This window comes from Alligator mississippiensis, chromosome 5, assembly GCF_030867095.1.
Source record: "Alligator mississippiensis isolate rAllMis1 chromosome 5, rAllMis1, whole genome shotgun sequence".
In the NCBI taxonomy this organism is placed as follows: Eukaryota; Metazoa; Chordata; order Crocodylia; family Alligatoridae; genus Alligator; species Alligator mississippiensis.
In genome coordinates, this window is record NC_081828.1 from 183,382,935 (window position 1) to 183,403,585 (window position 20,651).

The window sequence follows — 20,651 nt, forward strand, 5'->3', positions numbered from 1 at the left end:
TACAGGTAATGAAAATTTACCAGAAAGCAATCAGTTTTCCCACGTCTGATATTTCTGAGGACCAGCTCTGTAGCAATTCCATGATTCAATCATTAATCACTTTTACAAAACATTGAATGCGTGCTTATATGCGGCCTTCTATTCTCTATAGTATATAAAAAACACTTTTTTACTTCTCCTACCATAAATCTGCATAAGATGCTCTTATTAACATAAATATGCTCCAGCAGGTATAAAGAGATGCCATTCTTTTCTTTCCCTGTTTATTTTTACCTTTGCTTTTAATACTTTTAGGTTTTACTTCTTCACAGCATTGGTGGGGCATCCTTGTCTCTCCTTGCTTTTTACTTATGACACATTGTGGAGTGATTTTTATTTTGCTTTAATAAGGGGCTTTGTTTCTGTGGTGTGTAAGAAGTATAGGAATGGACCAGTTTTAGGATTCTCTAGATAAATGATAGCCTGTGAATGCACAGAATGGGAGGCCCTTCCCAGTCCCATATTCCTAAACTCTCATTATTTATATTCATCAACTAACTGTAATGTAGGGCTGCTTGGTTTTCAGGCTGAGATTGATTCGCAAACTTTTAAGGATAACCTACTAAATTAATATTTTAATTTAAAAATACAGTGTATACCTTGTGTCTGTTAGTTTTTTCATTTGTGAGCTATCCCCCATATTTAGAATGGAGGAATAATACCTTCATAATTCATAGTATCATAGTTTCATAGTCGCTAGGGTCAGTAACAGATCATCTAGCCCAACCCCCTGCCACAGGCAGGAATGAATGCTGGGTTCACAAGACCCCAGGCAGGTGATCATCCAACCTCCTCTTGTATTTGACCAAGGTAGGGGTGAGGACCACTTCCACATATATAGTTCATATTATATGTCTAAATATTAAGGATGTACTTGAATATTTTAAAAAGTCAAATGCTGGTGTGTTTTTTTTAAATCAAATGCACTATACAAACCAAAGTTAACTATCTCAATAGTGTCTCGGACGGCCGGAGCCGACTCTAGGTGATATATAAATTGCTCGGTCGTTTGGGTGGGCTAGTGAATGGAGAGGCAGACAAAGCTTATTGGTTGCAAAAACTTTACTTACGCCGCTTGTAGCCGCGACGCAGGTGGTTCGGTCGCTTAAATAACTCCAGGAGTTGCTCCAGCTGGCAAGGCTCAGGCCAGTGAATCCGTCCACAAATTAAGCCGGCAAGGAAAGGATACGTCGAAGGATTGCACTCGGCGACGGGGAGAAGAAATGATAGGTGATCAATCTATCGATTAGCTTAGCCGCAAGTCAGATCTCTTTAGAGGCACTCTGCAGCATGCTCAAAGTTCTCCGACTTGGGTGGAAGTCGTGCTAATTTTTAAATGGCTAGCAAGCCAATTACTAGCCACCACGTAGGAATAATTTAGAACTGGCCAATAGCGGGACACAAATTTGCATTCAAATGATGGGAACTCTCTTGCACCGGGGTTTTCTGTTGCAGCAGAAAAACCTTTGCTGTGCAAGAGGCTCTCATGTGGCGGGAAAATTCCATCGTGCCGAGGCACCAAAATCATTGGGTTGTGACAAATAGGTACTCTCAGAAAAATGAGGCAGACTGATTCAATGGTTTGTGGATTTTTTCCAAGCCTGAAATAATAGATACTGGAAAAGATAACAAAATAAACTGCTTTGAAGTTTGATTGTATATACATAGTAATTTGTGTACTAAGACTCCATCCATTATTGATGCTTATGTGATTTGTATGATAATCTCTTCATCTTATTATTTCCCCCTCCCCTCTGTTCCATCAAAGCATGTGTCAATCATTTCAGACAAAATTTAATATAAGAGTTCAGTATCAAGGGACATCTCTGAGTGCAATCTCCTTGTTTTCACGTGGTAGATGATGTATATAGCAATCTGTGCTTTATATGTACCTTAGCATATATATTTCCTTTCATTTTCAGACTGATAATGGAATTTCAAGAATATGGAGTGAGTCTAGAAATCATGCTGGTGAGTGGAAGAAAGCAGAAATACACCTGGGGAAATTGAGGAATTTTGAGGTCCTATTTGAAGGCATTCGTGCCAAAGATCTAGGAGGAGGAGCAGCAATAGATGACATTGAGTTCAAGAACTGCTCCACAAGTAAGTTTCAGAAGAAGTTTTTTTTCATTTAAATAAAAAAAATAAAAATAGGGTATACATAATTGCTTTTATATATGATGGTATATCAAACATGATCTGCCAGAAGGTCTATACAAAACAAATCTTCCTTGAACAAGGGGGTTTTTTTGTTCTTGGTATTTTAATGGACTGTTTAAATGGGAACGTTCATACGAGTACATCTTTCTCATAGGTCATGACAAAAAGAATACATTGTGACCTAGTCTATTAACTGGGTCATTTGGCTACATAGAGCAAGTACCTTGATCAGCAAGGAAGAGAATGGTAATAAGAAACAAAAATCACCCCCGCCCCCACAAGAAAGCTACTAGTGCTCACAGCAAATCCCAGAAACTCGTCATTGGAGGAAAGGCCAAGAAAGTTATGAATTGTCTTTTATGTTTAAGCCATTGGATTTAAAATAAGAGCTTTCTCTGCTTCAACCCAATTTCACCTTTAGTTCAATTCACCACTGATATTATTGAGTTAGATTCTCTGATGTTATAGGTAGACATAGCTGTGATATCTTGACATATACCATTTACACTCTGTGAGAATCTGGCTCATTTTCTCTCATAATTCTAATCTATTACTGTGGAAAGACACTGCAGTCACAAATGACTCCCAAGGTTAGGTATATATTGTCTGGGCCAGCAGAGGGGAAAAAAAGAAAACTCTTGGCCTAATTTAAGGGTTGCCTCCCCTATGTATCCCTTTTCTTTCTTCCCCTCTTTGTGGCTACTCAGCTTCCTCATGGGTTTTGGACAGGGATGTGGGAGCAGTAGGAGGTTGGTTGGCTAGGCAGAAGGATGCAATGGAATACTGCTAGCTCCCACGCACTTGAGGAATGGGCTTATAAAACATCCCACCTACCTTGCTGGAATTCATTTTCTTCTCATTCCTTCCATCTTCAGATTAGAGTAGAACTAGGTCTCTGGATCATCATGCTACTAGCCTTTTTGAAACTGAGAATGGCTTTCTTCCATTTTTGTGCAGTTTTTTGTATAGACCAAGCAGGGTGGTTCTCCCTCAGCAACTGAGGGACCCAGTGGGTTTGTTAGGTTGCAATGTATCCATTTTGTCATGATTTGGATGGTGGTCACTGCAGGTAATAATTTAGTATGGGATCTAGTTTCCTGTTCAATGAAAATTGGAGTTGGATTAATAGCTGGCACAGCAAGGAGACAACCCATTTTGACCTTCATATAAGAGGAATTCAGAGATGGGTACAGAAATGATGCTGGGGCCAAATTAATGACATAAAATAGATGGTAAGGAAGCTGAACACAGCACTCCTCTAAGTCACGTGAATAGGCTTGCACTGGACAAGTTATAATCAAATGCTACCCAGATGTATTTAATTAATAAAACTTAACCTTGTTAAACCCTATTCTGTGCAAGTTTGCTAGTCTTTCTGCAGTATCTTGGACAATGTACCACTTGATTTCACAGAGAAATTTAGTTTATAAACATGGCAAGGAAAAAAAGTGGAAGTAGCTTACCTTGAATTCATGGCATAAATATGATAACTGTGTATTTTCATGTAAATCTGTAACTTTTTAAAATAGGTGCATTTCAGCCAGTACAGTTAATAGAAGCGAAATATATTATCATTTACAATTTACAATATATGGAGTTAAAGGTAAACTCTACTCTTACTGTTGTTATATTGCAATCTTTGCCTTTACTATCTATAATAGCAATCTTGCATATGTAAAATATGAATTTTAAGCATATAAGCATTAACATTATAACATATAATACAGTGTTTGCTAGTGTAAAATAAACTATAATAATCTATAATACCATATCTTGTGAGAAAATAAGACTTTGTACTTTTTTTACTAAAGATATTCCACAGAGGCTTTTTTTCTGAGGAACAACATTTTTTTAGTAGAGTAGAGTTTAAAGATCTCAAAATGCTCATATGACTGAGGTTTACTTTGGATTCAGTTTCTGTGACTGATTATATAAATTTGAATGTTAACATTGTTTTATAACCACTATTGTATTACATTGCTATTGCTCCTGCAGTGAAACAGCTCAGAAAGTAACTTTGGTTTATAATAATGTTAGAGTAACAATTTGTTTTATGAGCATAGCTTCAACAACAGGATCTGCTGGGAAAGCAATTACACTATGCATTTGGATATTTGTTTTTATATTATAACTTCTGCATCATAACTTGCAGAAAATTAGTGATTATGATCATGGATGATTCATGGGAAGCCCTTTTTGCAGATGCCTATGTAGTACTGTTAAAGTCAGAAAAGGGCAGAAAATGGCTACAAAAAAGAGGCACATAAAGAGCTACTATATAAATGAAACTTCAAAGAAAAAAGGTGTCATCAGGAAAGCTAAATTGTATGATGATCCTTCTTTACAGGACTGTCACTTCCACATCAAATGTCTTAGTAACATTACAAGGAAATTTTGTGTCATAAAATTGTAGATGACACCATGATGGTTTGGGTAAAAGGCTCTAAAGAAGACAGGGTTAGAATGTATAATGATCTTGATATTTTGAAAAAAATATTCTGAATTAAATAGGATGAAATTCAGTAAAGTCAAATGTAAAATACTACACTTAGGAAAGAACAATCAAAAGCACAAATACAAAATGAAAAACAAGTGGCTGGGCTGCAGAATTAGAGAAAAGGACCTGAATATGAATCAATAGTGTGATATTAATGCCAAAATCATGGATGCCAGGTTCTCTGGGCAGGGATATGCAGGGAGTGGATTCTGATTCTGCCCTGGGCCCTGGCCCCGCATTGTCACTACCCCTTGATCCTGGCCCTAATCCCAGCCCCCACCACTGCCCTCTCATGCTGCTTCCAGATGACGCTCCCTTCCCACCTGCCGACATCCCAGTCCCATCTGCCTGGCCAAATGCACCCAGCTCACAGGGGTCCTGGGCCAGTCTTCATGGAGACCTTGCCCACCTGCCCTCCCACTCCATCTGACACGTTTGGCCGTGGGTGTGGGGCAAATGGGCCCAGAACCAGATAAGACCAATTGCTCCCCTCCCCCACAACTGTGCTGGATCAGCAGTTCCTCCCATACCCCAACCTGCATTTGACTGGATCAGCACCAGCCCCCCACCAGCCTGCAACAGCTCATTGAAACTCTATAAGTGGCCCTCCAGCCCAGATCATTGGCCACATTGACACATGTGCCCAGGGGTTGACTACCCCTGATCTAGGGCTATTTCAAATGACATTAAAGAATCAGCCCTGTGTTATGCAAATTCTGGAATATGTTATTTAGAGCATCTCAGGTAAAATTTACTCTTTTCCATATTTTTTTCCTTCTCATCTTCTCCCTGACATTTTCTACAAAATCAAAACAGTTTTGATTTCAGTTTTCTCCAAAAGCTTGTGCTTGGTGGTAGCAGACTTTTATTGATAATTCTCCTCCTTTTGCATAGATTCCAGGTTGAAATATAAATAAATACAAATCTGACCATTTTTTAAATATGCTTTTCTATGCTCAGCTTATTTAAATCCTCCTTCATTCCTGTCTTGCACAGCTAGAAGTACAAGGGAACCTAATATTTGGTGTCTCCTACTGAACTCTTGCATGTTGCAGTATAGGTCATTATAATTATTACATGTATTTATCTGTTACTGTAGTTTCGGCGAATAGAAGAGTGTTTTTTTTGTTATAAGATTATTATTACTATTCCCTTATAAAACACAGCAGAGATAGGTACATAAGCCCTTTGCCTTGTGAAGGACTCTGTATGCTATGTCTGCTTAATGAATGTTCAGTCTCAGTTGGTTGGCTTGAATAAAGTGAATTAATAGCTATACTCATGCTGTTTCTCTCTGTGATTCTCTGCTCTGCACACATTACTAGAGAGAACTATTAGAGATTAATTTGGTTAATCTTCATGGGAATATATTAATTTAAGCACCTTTTTAAATGTGCTTCCATGTGTGTTTTTGACAGGGGAAAGGATATATAACTGGGTGATTTTCCCAGCACTCTTCCTATTTCGTACTCATTTCTCCTTCATGGGAATCCATGCCCCGTAACAATCTGAGTTGCAGCATGAGCAATGCTGTTTATAAAACAGCAGTGCACCCTTTTCCTAACTGCTTCATACAACAAGGACATGAACCAAACTCTGTGACATCAGTGGGGATCTTTCCATTGTCCTTATCCACTAGTTAAGCTATTTAGATGAACATTTGCATTCTACAGTTCGGGCCAAAGCTGTTTAGTTTTCTTAACACTGTTGGTGTGCTGACCTTAATCCTGGTGTGCTGACATCAAGGAGGCTGACCTGCCTTCTTGTTTGTTATTGATTCCTTTACCTTTGTAGAACAGACAAATAAAATACATTTCACCAAATTCACAAAAACAGGATTTCCCTGTTGAGCCTAGCCTGGAACACTCAGAACTATATCATGCCTAAATTGTTTCTTTTTTTCTTTTCTTTTTTTTTTTTTTTTTTTTGTAGCACAAGTACAAGCTTTTTATGGCTGCTAAAACAAACCTAAAAGATAGCAAACAAAAATGGGCTTTGTGAAATACAAGCAGAAACATATTGCACGGCTAGGCAGAGGTCAAGGGTTTTTTTTCCTTGTTTAATTAATTTATTTGTGACACTTATCCAAATAATATATCTGTATGTTCCAACAAACAATGAGGGCAGCTGAAGAAAAGGAAGTGGTTGTGCAATAAGAAGTTATGCTAGCTACAGTGATTAATCACACTGAGGAAAAAATCATGAAGAAAAGGCAAGGCTTTTCAATACAATATAGTTTAACTATACTATACTAACTATACTATAAGTACTGAACTACTATCTGCCACTTATACAGACTGAATAATCAGAAAGCTTTAAAGGCATTAAGAAAACATGGTAGCATTCTATGCATGATACAAAATATTACCCCTGGATGGATCTATGTTGGGGAATTTTTGATCTCTTCACCATGCTTACCTTGTGATTTTGAAAGATTGCCAAGAAGTAGCAGCAGTTCTATCCCATTAGTAATCATCTTAAAATGTAGTGTTCTCTCATGAAAGACAGAGTGTTGACACTTTGCTGATTCATAATAGTGGGTTAGAATCAAGATCTCTGATGTGCTATTGCCAAAAATCTGGACTTTGTGCATAAAATAATTATTTTATAAAGCCAAGCTTTGCTTCAGGAGGAAGCAAGAATAGGGAATATCAGCCTGAAAATTTACCTCATTGAACCATATGGTGTGATGCAATTTTGGCGCTAATTATTTCTCGCAAGACACCATTAAAGAAAACAGATGCTGATTAAATAAAACAATAATTCTAAATGAAAATGTAATAGAAATTTCCAGGAACAATGAGAGGAATGATCCATGTCATTCATTTGCTGAATTATTAGCTGATTTACATAGGCTTTCATGGTTAGTTAAATGAATCTTGTAACAACACAGGAAGAAGGTCACTTCTGGCAAATTTGTGAGCTGTCTTCTTTGAAACCGTATTTCACAATGTTTTCTTCTTTAAGGAGATTAGTGCTAGCATTTGTTACTCCAATCTATCACTCTTCAGGAGGTGTTACGACTATACCCAAAACTATGGGAACCAGGTCTTCATAGAAATGTGTTACTAGTTTAGCTACCATTAGAACTGGGCTCAATACTTCCCCAGAGCACTAAAGATTTGATCTAAAAATGTTAAATGTTGGGTTTACTTTGTGATCTTTTTCTTATGAGATGAACCAGAGGCAAAAGTACTGAATTAACTCTGAATGACTTTGCTTCCCCTCACCACAAGCTGGATTCTACAAAAGTATTGTGTGTCTGTTCAGGAAGATACCACCCCAGAATTACAGCTTCACGTGCACGGGCAAAACAAGTCACTGTTTGGTTGTTTAATCTAGCCTTTAATCCTTTCAAACTGGCTATCAATTCTCAGTTTATGGGCCAGATCTGCCCCCCCCCCCCCCCCATGCAATGTCATTCAGCATGCAGGGCTCTCCATGAGTATGGGAGGCCCCAAAATAATAACCTTGTGTGCTAGGTCAGGAACATAGGACCAAGCAAGGCCCAATTCCAGCATATGGGGGTAGCACTGGGCCCCCAGGGCCTGATCCCAACACACAGAACTGGGTGGAGCCAGTGCAGGATTCCCTAGAACCCAGTCCTGGGCATGTGGGACTGGGTAGAGGCAGTGTGGGGCCCCCAGAGCATGATCCAGGTATATGGAAATAGTGTGGGGTCTTGGGGCCCAATCCTTGTATGTGGGGCCTAATCAGGCCTGTGGACAGGCCCCAAACCCCTCATCTAGCCCCCTAGGCCAAAAGATTGAGTATCAGTGCTTTACATAAATCTTCATTTTTGTACAAAGCAAAGTTTTACATTTAGTGGAGAAATTAGTTCTTCCTGCACAGGAACTCAGGAAGGGGTTAAATGTTTATAACAAACAATATGAATATCTGTTGCAGAAACTGGTATGAAATGGCAGGTTTGTCATGTTGTTGTACTGGTAGACTATGCTGGATGCTTAGAAGCCTGAGCTGGTTCAGGTTCTCAAGATATGTGTTTGTATTTAGCCATAATATAAATCCAGTTATTTTTTTATTGTTTTTTATTTTATAAGGTCTCCTTTCTGTTTTTTCTTTTCTTCTTGGGTTTTTGTTTGTTTGTTTGTTTGTTTGTTTGTTTGTTTTTGGGGGGGTTGCTTTACATTTTAACCTTTAATGATGTTTTCCTCTTTTTCTACCATTGCTCCTATATCAAGATATTTTGAAATATTAGTTCCAGTAGGAACTCAGGTCCCAGGGATAGGGCCTTATCCAGTGAAAGATTCCCATTGACTGTAATAGGTTTTGGATTAGGCTTTTAATTAGCAAGAATAATTTTAGCAACCAATAAACAGTTCTCTGATTCTAGAGTGTTGGCAATCATTACAAATGTAGGCAATCATTAGGAATCTTTAAATTTGTCTCATTTCAGGGGAAAAGTGCTAATTATCAGGGCCTCTGATCAAGCATGCCCCACTGGACCAGCTATCAAACCTGTCCCTGATCTCTGGCTAATGAGACTTACTGCTGAAAGGGCTGCTCACCTCTTTTAAACATATCTGCAGCCTCAGACTCCAGGCATGTCTTGCCACAGCTTTAGTCTGTTCTGACAAACTTTACGTTCACTGCTTCTTTTGACTCAACTTTGGCTCTTCCTGACTCTAACCTTGGATCTCCCTTAGAACTAAGCACCAGTTCTCTGACTCCTGGTTTCTGGTCTCAGCTTGCTTCTTGGATTTCAATTCTTGGTAACCTGTGCTTCTACCTTGCTTGTGGTATGGGCTTGTGGGGGATATGTTGTCATGGCATAAGGAATGTGCTATATAATGGATGAACCAGAGAGAGCCACAATAAGGTTGTTCAGGCCACCTTAATTCTATATTTCCTGACTTTTGCAGGTTTTCACAACTCTTAACATTTACTTACAAAGTTTTATTTAAAATGTTATCGTTGAAAACAAAGCATTAATTAACAGAACCCTATTTAGAAATTCTATTATGGGGAATCCGATACCCCTTATGGATTACTGGCAGGGTGAGGATTTTTATCACTTCAGCTAATAAAGTCACCGTTAGCAGTAAGAGGCTATCTTTTATGTGGATGTGCCACTAAAAGGGGATGGAGACACTAGTTTTTTCATCAGGTGGTTTACAGCATTTTGCTAGACCACAAAGAGATGTTGAGACCAGAAATGCTGGGATTAATTCTAGGGTCTGTAGGAACAAGTTCTCTAATAGTTAGACCCTTCTGTTCCCTTTCCCCTAGCTTTTTTATGTTCCATTTTGCTTCTTCCCCTGTTCTACCTTTGTCTTTGGGGCTTGTGCAGGCACTAAGGCTCATGGTTGACAGCCCAGAAGTCATAAGTTTTAGTCCATAGCAGAAGTGCTTACAGCATGACCTGTCAGATTCCAATGAATCTGCAAATTTTGCTAAATACCTTCTTACAAGGACATAAAAAAGGAAAGGAATGTTGCTGACCCTGTAATTGTTCCTATGTCCTGAAAAACCTACATCCTGGCCAAACCCTTACAACAAGGTGTGCCTCCCGGACCCACAGTGGTATGGGGCGATGGATCAACCACCAGGACAGATTTCTGGAGGCAAGCTGGAGGCAAATTGCTGGTTGCTTTACAGGGGTTACAAATCCAGATTATGGCCCTGCCAGCCCAATGTACCCTGATTCCAGGCCCACTGGGGAAGCCAGCCCACTCATCTTATCCTGAAACCCAGATTCTGTTATCCAGTACATCTGATGGGAATCCCCTCTGCTTCTGGGGATTCATTAACCAGTGTCACCTCACTTTTCAACTCTGCCTCAAATCTACCCTTCAGATATGGCCAAGGTGGGACTAACCATCAGCCTTTTGAATGGGTACACCCTGGCCTGGGCTTCCCCACTTCTGAAATCAGCAAACCCCTTCCTTAAACTCAGAGACCTTATACAAGCTGTGGCCAAGATCTCTGACAACCCACATTGGGTCCATACTGCAGAGTAAGTTCTCCAGACCTTTCAGACAAAGGCACTGCCTGGTTTTAAGTTATGCCGCTGAGTTTACATGACTGCTCACTGACACTGGGATGAGAGAGCTCAACATGTCTGCTTACACCAGGGTCGTCAGGGCCATGTTAAAGATAAGTTGGCCCAGGTGAAGCTCTGAGCTACTTTGGATGGACCCATTGACCTTAGTAGCTGTATTGACACCCATCTGTCTGAGTCCCAACAGGAGTGCTGAGCCAAATCTCAGTTAGGAAGAGGCAACACTGCCCTCAGTGGAATCCATGCAGGTAGACAAGACAAGGAGAAGACTCTATCCCCCACCCCACCAGAGGAGAAGGCTAGTCATCACTTCCAGGGCCTCTGCCTATATTGTGGGGAGGCACAGCACTTTGCCCTAACCTGCCTAGGAGGGGAATGCCCATGCTTTCTTTGGGAAGCTCCCCAGCCCAGCCTCATTAAAGAGGTGTTGTCCAGGCCCACTAGTGACCATTCAGCCAGCTCCTCTGACTCTTATTAAACACTCAAGTGCCACCAAGCCCCAAGATTTGTCCTTGCTAGTCATCCTTCACCTACAGCATTGGTTTAGGTTGGATGTCCCTGTTCTGGCTCTCTTAAACACAGGGGCCTCTGGTAATATCATACACTTAACCCTTGCAGAATAGCATCAGATGCTAGTCAGGCCAAAATAGAACCCTGAAGTAATAGAAACCATGGATGGATCCCAACACTCGTTGGGGCCTATCGTCAGTGAGATGGTTACACTAGGAGCAACAATAGGTGATCACCCAGAGTCTCTTTGTTTTGACTTTATTGGTTTCCCTGACTTTTCAGTTATCCTGGGAACTCCTTGGCTATATCTCTATAATCCAGACATCTCTTGGGGGTTAAGTGATCTCTGTTTCAACCCACCTTACTGCTTGCAGTCTTGCTTAGAGGAGATTCCCCTGGCTGGTACCCAGGCCAGAAGCAGGGCTGAAAACATCAGGTTACTAACACCAACTATAAAAGATCTGCAACCTGCCTTAATGGGAAGTACATACCCCACAGACATTGACCCATCTCTTCCTGCCAGATATTGAGATCTGACTGACATGTTCAACAAGAAAGGTGTGGACCAACTTCCCACACACAACCCTTACAATTGCCCCATTGATCTTTTGCCAGGGGTACAGATCCCATTTGGGTGCCCTCTCTGAATCAGAGCTTAACATTCTCAAGGAGCTCATTATGCAGAACCTCCATAAGGGGTTCATCAGGCCTTCTACATCCCCAGCCAGGGCCTCAACATTCTCTGTGGGCAACAAAGATGGCTCTCTCTGCCCTGGCATTGACTACAGGGCCTTAAACAAGATAATGGTGTGCAACTGTTCTCCACTGCCTTTAATGAATGAATTATTTCTGTAAAGCTGGCAAGTCAGTCAGCAACACTGTAGTCCTTGATTTCAGGAAAGCCAACTTTGACAAGCTCAGGAGGCTTGTCAGTGAGGCCCTAAGGGACCATGATCCCAGGGGAAGGGGAGTTCAGGAAGAGTGGTTGCTCCTCCAGGGAGCAATACTGGATTCACAAACTAATTCTATTCCTTCTTGGAGGAAAGGCAGCAAGAGGGCACAGCAGCCCCCCTGGCTCTCCAGGGATCTAGCAGACCTCCTGAGGCTAAAAAGAAAGGCCTACAAAGGATGAAGGATGGGATTCACCTCTAAGGAGGAATATTCTGCACTGGTCCAGTCCTGCAGGGAGCAAACCAGGAAAGCCAAGGCTGCAACTGAACTCCAACTAGCTTCGAGTATCAAGGACAATAAAAAGTCCTTTTTCAGATATGGGGGGAGCCAGAGGAAAAGCAAGGGTAACATTGGACCCCTGCTAAACCAGATGGGACAACTGACAACTGACGCCCAGGAAAAAGCCAACCTATTAAATGGGTACTTTGCGTCGGTCTTTCATCAGTCCCATGGGATGCCCATGCCCACTATGGGACAGGGAGGTCCGGGTGAGGGAGATCCCCTGTGCTCCATAAATGCTGACCTCGTGAAGGAACACCTTGAGAGACTGGATACCTTCAAGTCAGCTGGCCCTGACAATCTACACCCCAGGGTACACAAGGAGCTGGCGAGCATCATAGCCCAGGCTCTGGCACTGATCTTTGAGAACTCCTGGCGCACTGGTGTTGTGCCCAAAGATTGGAAGAAGGCCAGTGCGGTGCCTGTCTTCAAGAAAGGGAGGAAAGTGGATCCGGCAAACTATAGGCCCATCAGCCTGACCTCTATCCTGGTGAAGGTCTTAGAAAAGTTTATTAAAGAGGCCATCCTTAATGGACTGGTTGACACCAACATCCTGAGGGATAGCCAGCACGGGTTTGCTACAGGTAGGTCTTGCTTGACCAATCTCATTTCTTTCTACGACCAGGTGACCTATCAGCTGGACAAGGGAGAAGAGATTGATGTCATATATCTTGACTTCAAAAAAGCCTTTGATCTGGTCTCCCATGATCACCTCTTGGAGAAACTGGCCAATTGTGGCCTTAGGTCCACCACGATCTGCTGGCTGGGAAATTACCTCCGTAGTTGGACCCAGAGGGTGGTAATTGATGGAAGTCTATCATCATGGTCCCTTGTGACCAGTGGGATCCCCCAAGGCTCTGTCCTTGGATCCATATTGTTCAACATCTTCAGTAATGATGTGGACATTGGAGTCAGAAGTGGACTGGCCAAGTTCACCAATGACACCAAACTTTGGGGCAAAGCATCCACACCTGAAGAAAGGAGGGTGATCCAGGCTGACCTGGACAGGCTCAGTAAATGGGTGGATGAGAACCTGATGGTGTTGAACACTGAAAAATGCAAGGTTCTCCACCTTGGGAGGAAAAACATGCAGCATCCTTATAGGCTCGGCAGTGCTATGCTGGCTAGCACTACAAAAAAAAGAGACTTGGGGGTCATCATTGACCACAAGATGAACATGAACCTTCAATGCGATGCTTTGGCTAGTAAAGAGACCAAAACTCTGGCTTGCATCCATAGATGCTTTTCAAGCAAATCCCAGGACGTCGTTCTCCCCTTGTACTCGGCCTTGGTGAGGCTGCAGCTGGAGTACTGCATCCAGTTTTGGGCCCCACAATTCAAAAAGGAAGTGGAGAAGCTTGAGAGACTCCAGAGAAGAGCCATGCACATGATCAGAGGTCAGGGAAGCAGACCCTACGATGACAGGCTGAGAGCTATGGGGTTCTTTAGCCTGGAAAAGCACAGGCTCAGGTGTGATCTGATGGCCACCTATAAGTTTATCAGGGATGACCACCAGTATCTGGGGGAATGTTTGCTCACCAGAGCACCCCAAGGGATGAACAGGTCGAACAGTTATACACTACTGCAAGACCGTTTCAGGCTGCATAGAAGGAAGAATCTCTTTACTGTCTGAGCCCCCAAGGTCTGGAATAGCCTGCCATTGGAGGTGGTTCAAGCACCTACATTGAACACCTTCAAGAAAAAATTGGATGCTTATCTTGCTGGGATCCTATGACCCCAGCTGACTTCCTGCCTTTGGGTGGGGGGCTGGACTCAATCTTCCAAGGTCCCTTCCAGCCGTAATGTCTGTGAAATCTATGAAATCTATTTGAGCAGCTTTGTTAGGCCAAGATTTTTTTAAACTTAAATCTGCAAAAAGCCTACAACCTAGTCTGTATATGGGAGGGGGACAAGCGGAAGATTACAATTTGGTCCCACTGCGGGCGTTTTGAATACCCAGTTATGCCCTTAGGACTCTGCAGTGCCCCCACCACATTCCAAAATGTTGTTAATGATGTGTTTCAAGATATGCTGGACCACTTTTTTATAATTCATTTGGAAGACATTTAAATTTTTTCTTATGGTCTGGCCTAGCATTCAGAAGATGTGTGTCAGGTCTTGCTTAGACTCTGAGAGAACTGAATATATGGTAAGCTAGAGAAATGTGAGTTTGATAAGGCCTCAAATGAATTCTTGGGTTATATAATTTCCACCAAGGGCCTACCAGTGGATCCACGTAAAGTAACTGCTATTACCAAAGGGACCATGACACGATGTTAAAGAGGTCCAACAGTTTGTGGGTTTTCTTAATTTTTATAGACATTTTATCAGAAAGTTTTCACACTTAGTAGCCCTGCTGACCACCCTTCTTAAGAAAGAGGTACTGTTTAAATGGTTTCAAGAAGCCCAAACAGCCTTCAACACTGCTCCCATTCTGATGCATCCTTGCTCCCACAAAAGTAGTGGAAGCTGACTTTGAGTTGCATTTTAGGGGCTATTCTGTCCCAAACAAGATGCACCCTTGTGTCTTTTATTCCCAGGCCCTGACTCCTGAGGGGTCAAAATGAATGATGACATTTGGGACTGGGAATTCCACAATCAAGGTAGCTTTCGAGGAATGGCAACACCTTCTAGATAGGGCTCTCCATCCTGTCCCTAACAAGCCATAAGAACTTGAAATGGCTCCAATGAGCCAGAATTTAAATTCACAATGGCTTTGCTTGTCATTCTTCTTTTCCCATTTTAATTTCATAATCATTGTACCATCCAGGAGTCAAAAAACAAAAAAGGAGATGCCTTATCCCATAAGGATGAACCTTGTATACTAGGCTTATTGCTACCTTCTACCATTCTCCATCTTAAGAACTTCATTCAGGGAACCACTCAGCAAAGCCTCCTCTCAGCCATCCTTTGTAGATGATCCCTTTTGCTAAAGAACTGCATCCCATTTTTGGTGGCTCAGGGGAGCATCTGTACATCCCAGAGGGTCCTATAAGATCAAGAACATTGCTTTTCTATCACGACTCATCTCCTGTGGGTCACTTCGGACAGACCAAGACACAGTTCTGAGTCTTCCAGCAATTCTGGTGCCCCCAAATGGGCCAGGATGTTAAATGATATGTCTGTTCATACACTGTGTGTGCCTGGATCAAGAAACCTTGAACTAGGCTTGATGTTCTTCTTCAGCTGTTACTCACCCTCACACTGCCATGGTCAATATTTTGGTGGATTTCATTGTGGACCTCCCACATTCTGAGAACTGTTCCATAACCATAGCTGTGATGTATTAATTAACTAAGATGGGCCATTTCATCCCTACCCAGTCTGTCCCCATTGCCAGTAAAACAGCTAGCAGTTTTCTGAGGCATATATTTTGCAGACGTGGTAGCCTGTCCCAGATGCTCTCCAGTCATGGCCCCCAATTTATTTCATGCTTCTGGCACAAATTTTGTAACACTCTATGTATGAAACCTCTTCACTCCTCTGCATACCATCCTCAGACTAACAGGCAAACATAAATTTTAAAACAGACCCTTGCACAATACCTCAGGTGCTTTTTAAACTTTCATCAGGATAATAGGGTGATCTTACTCCCCCTAGCAGAGTTCACATATAACAATGCTTTCCATACATCCACAGACCACATCCCATTTTTCTCCAACTATGGATTCCATCCTCAGCTCTGTCCAACACCTTCCCTCATCTGCTGAGGTCCCTTCTGACCCTAATATCTATGAATCTATGAGTTCCTGTGGTAAATTAATTCATATTGCACCTCCAACAGGTTAAAAACAAACTCAAGGCTTACCTCGGCGCAGCTGAGGTTGCATATAAAGACCAGGCTGACCGACACTGACACCCCAGGCCCACCATTTCAACTGGTGACAACCTGAGCCCACCATTTTGGCCTGTCTCTCTTCAAAAAATATCTAGACCCTGAGACCATCAGCCAGACTGGACTACCGGTATCTTGGCCCATTTAAGGTTGTAGAACAAATAAATCTTTTGTGTTCACCTCCAGCTTCCAGAAACATTAAAGTACACCCCATTTTCCACGTATTCCTACTCAAACCATTCATCAAAAAACATCCTGACCATCTGAATCTGCGCCCCCACCCATGATAGTGAAAGGTCATGAAGAATTTAGAGTCTAAGGCCTGCTTAACCATAAGTAGATCCAAGGAACACTACTTGATTGATTAGAAGAGCTGTGGGACTGAAAAATAATCCTGGGAACCAGCCAACCACATCTGTGACTTCAAATAGTATAATACTTCCATCAGAGGTACCCACAAAGGTCAGGTCCTGGGATGCTTAGAAGATGGCCCTGTAAAGGGGAGTGGGGTGGGCAGTACTGTCAGTACCTCTGATCAAGGATGCCCAGCTGGACCAAGCACTTGAGCTATTGCATCTGCCCCTGATCACTGGCTAATGAGATTGTCCAAGTTTTCTGTGACTGGATTAGCTACTGAAAGAGCTGCTCATCCCATTTATGTGCACCTGCAGCCTCAGGCTACAGGCATGCCTTGACACAACCATAGTTTGTTCTGGCAAACCTTGCATTCACTACTCCTTCTGATTATCCTAGCACCTGACTCCGGTTTGGCGGTTTGGCTCTTCCCAACTCTGACCTTGGATCTCCCCTGAAACAAGGCACCAGTTCTCTGACTCCTGGTTTCTGATCTCAGCTTTTTCCTTGGATTGTGGCTCTTGGATTTTACTTCTCAGTCCTCCTGGAACTTAGTCCCTGTGTTCTCAGCCCTCTGACTTAGACCCCAGCCAAATGCTCTTGTAATCGGCACACCTACTTTGCTGACCTCATAATTGCTGCTAGGGGCCTTCCTGCAAGCCCAGCTTCCTGTGTCCTAGCCAAACCCTCACACTAATTAAAGGATCTAGTAACTTTTTGGTATTCATTGACTTGATATCTTTACTGAACTATGATAAATGCATTGTTCTTAAGCGACTCTCAACTTGATCTGCTGTTTGTCTGCTAGATAGAGGACACTATTGTTGCCCTGAGGGGTCAGGCCAACTCTCAGGATCTCGATATTGCACTGTTAGACAGGAGGGTGTAACACAATTGCACATATCCAAGCGCACAAATCAGTTATGTGCATACACATGCACACTACCAGCTCAGGCACATACACATTCAAACCAGCCTAGGCACATGCATACCTATCACCAATTCAAGCACATTCACTATACACCCCAAAAGTTAGACACAGATCACTAATTTGTATATCATGTACACAATGCCATATATATATGCCGTGTATATACACACACACACTAGCAACTCAGATGCACACATGTTTAAAATAACTAGTCTAGGTTCATGGACACCTATCACCAGTTTAAGCCCATACACGCTACAGATACCAAATTTAGACAGAATCAGTTACCAACACCTGCACATCCAATACACATATGTGGATTACTAATTCATATACCACACACACATACAAACACACAATTATATCTATATATGTATATATATGTGTATTCACTAATTTACATACATACCACCCACCTACACATACACACAGGTGAGTTTCTAAGCTGGGTGTTGTGATGTGTATGTATATTTGTGCATGGTGTACTTGGGATACCTAAAGAAAGGTTAAGGTAAAAAAGTAGAAGTGTAGGGAGTTAAAGTTACCAGGACTGGGATTAGAACCAGTAGACTACAGGGGCCTGGGCTGAAGAACTGAGGCTTGGGGGTAACTTTAGGTTAATTGATCTTAATTGATTAAAAGACAATGCCCAAAGCCTGCAGAACAGGGAAGCAATGCCAGCACAGAGGCTAAGTCTGGGACTGAAGCCAGAGCTACAGGGGAGCTGAAAATGTAGGTGGGGAGAGGGAAAATGGGACTATGGGAAAGTGTGGGTATTAAAGAGGGGCTCTGGATGTGGGGAGCCAGAAGATGTCTCTGGGGCAGCTAGAGGAGTTGCAGGGAGCAGAAGTAGGTGCTGGGAGCTGGAGAAAGGCTCCAGCTGCTGGAGAAAATTGCAGGACAGCCATGAGGAGCTGGGAAGCTGCCGGGAATGGTGGGGGAATGACCACAGAAGGTGCGGGGGAAGCCTAAAAACAGAGACAGACAGCAGAAAATCACAGGAAAAGCAGCAGGAGAGACTGAAAGGCAGCAGGGGCAGCGGGAAAGCAGAGAAAGGCAGCAGAAAGTCACAGGGAAAAGACAGTAGGAATTGAGAGAAGATTGGTAAACTATTGGAGAGGGGTGGGGGCTGGAATTGAGAGAGAGAGAGAGAGAGAGAGAGAATGAGGCTGGAATTTAGATAAGGAAGGGACTGGGATTCAGTAAAACATGACCCAGCTTGGGGTTGAAATGACAGTGGTTTTATTGAACAGGGGAGATGGTGACACAATGCCTTATTGGTTCCCTTACACCCACACATACACGCACATGCACACGCACACGCACACACACACACACACAATGGCAGCAGGGGTTAGAGAGGCTTGGTGCAGGGACTGAAGTCCAGGAGGAGAGAGAGAGAGAGAGAGAGAGACAGAGAGAGAGTCCAAATTGTAGGAGGAGGTGTGCAGGTAATATCTACCTATCCAGGCTGAAAAGGGGTCCTTGTCCAGTAGGTGCTGTCCAGAGGGGGGTCGCCGGCAGGGCCTCTGGGTGGATAGGTGGTGTGGCATGGTGCTGGTTCAGATGGAGAGGGCGTCCCACTGGGTCTGTCTTCACTGCCCCTTTTTATAGGGTCAGACCTTGTGTGACCCTAGTGACAGGAGGCATGCCCAGGCAAGGGTCAGCCCCTGGCATACTGAGCATGTGTGCTCCATGCAGGGATGTGCAGTTTCTGGTGTCTGTAATGGTGAGAGTTGCTGGTTCTGCCAGGTGTTTTGTCTTTCAAATGCTGGTGTCTCTGTTCCTGGGTGAGGTCCATGGTTCTTGGGTGAATCAATGCGAGGTGATGGCCCAGTCAATACAAACCATTTAGTAGCGGCCTGCTACCATTGTATTTCAATCATTGCCAATCTTTCTTATTCATCGGGGAACCAATTTACATGGGAGGGATACAATGAATCATATAGTAGCAACATGGGATACCCAGGTAGAGGACACAAGATGGAGGCTTGACATATAAAATGGAAACTTGACATGACTTTGGTTCACTTACAGGCACAGGCCTAAACCATACAATATCCATATGAAACAGTAAAAATCAATACAAAAAGGATATTAATACAATATACAACAGTAGGAATCAATACATACCTAATAATTATACAATATAAAACAGTGGCTATCCAAAACCAAAAATTTGCTACCAAAATAAAAATGTTTAAAGCGTATCCTAAATCTGAGCTCACTTATACTTATCTATAGGGAATACAGAGGGAGAGAAAAAGTCAGAAATGGTTGGGGAAGGGTTGGGGAATGCATTTTAAAATAAATTTAAAAAAAGAAAAACTGGGGGTTTTGCTACAGTATGGCATGCCATTCTGAGTCTAAGAGAATTCACCTGGTGCAGGTACTGTGGAACACAGCCACTGGATGCCTCCCAAGTCCACTTCAAATGGCTTGATGGTAGAAGGTGATATGTTGAAAGAGGGCTATGGTTGGGAGAAGAATTCTGGACCAGGGCTGCAGCAACAGGCCAGGCCAGGGGCAACAGGCCAATGACACCAATCAACAGGAACCTGCAGGCATCCCAGGCAATCCAGCCCAGACTGGAAGGGGGCAGGGCCCTGGGAGGATATAAGCCTGAGGCTCCAGCTAGTAGGCTAGTCTCCTCCTAGCTGCCACAGGGTAATGAGCTCCTGGAAGCAGCGCTCCTGGAAGGTCTGTGATGCTCCATTTGTATCCCCAGTGAGGCTAGGGGAGCTTGCTAGGATATAGCCCAGGGCCAAAAGGCTATCCTAGATGAACAATGAGGGAAACTTTACTCTCTTAAAAGGGAAGAGGGCTGTTTCTGTTCTAGCCCAAAGGCTTATGTTTATGTTGTAGTTACACCACTGGTTCGGGATGAGACTGTAAGGGGAAGTATACAGAGGTCTCATTAGTGTCCAAAGGGCACATATGATTCCCTTGAGCCCTGCTAGCAGAAAGCTCAAGGCCCAAGTGACTATTGAGCCCAGAGCAGGCATAGTGCAAGGCCACAGAGCCAGACAGGAGCCAGTGTCCCAGGGCACAACCAAAGAGGAGCTAGGGGCTC

General features: G+C 42.8%; 1 protein-coding gene across 1 annotated transcript in view; it reads left to right on the forward strand.

Annotated features, from left to right (window-relative positions):
* The window catches only part of MALRD1 (MAM and LDL receptor class A domain containing 1), a 516,028-nt gene that overhangs the window by 327,392 nt on the left and 167,985 nt on the right, over window positions 1–20,651 (forward strand). The window contains exon 28 of the mRNA XM_059729363.1: window positions 1,962–2,142. Within this exon, the coding sequence (XP_059585346.1) occupies window positions 1,962–2,142 (181 nt within the window). The remainder of the gene's footprint in view (window positions 1–1,961; window positions 2,143–20,651) is intronic.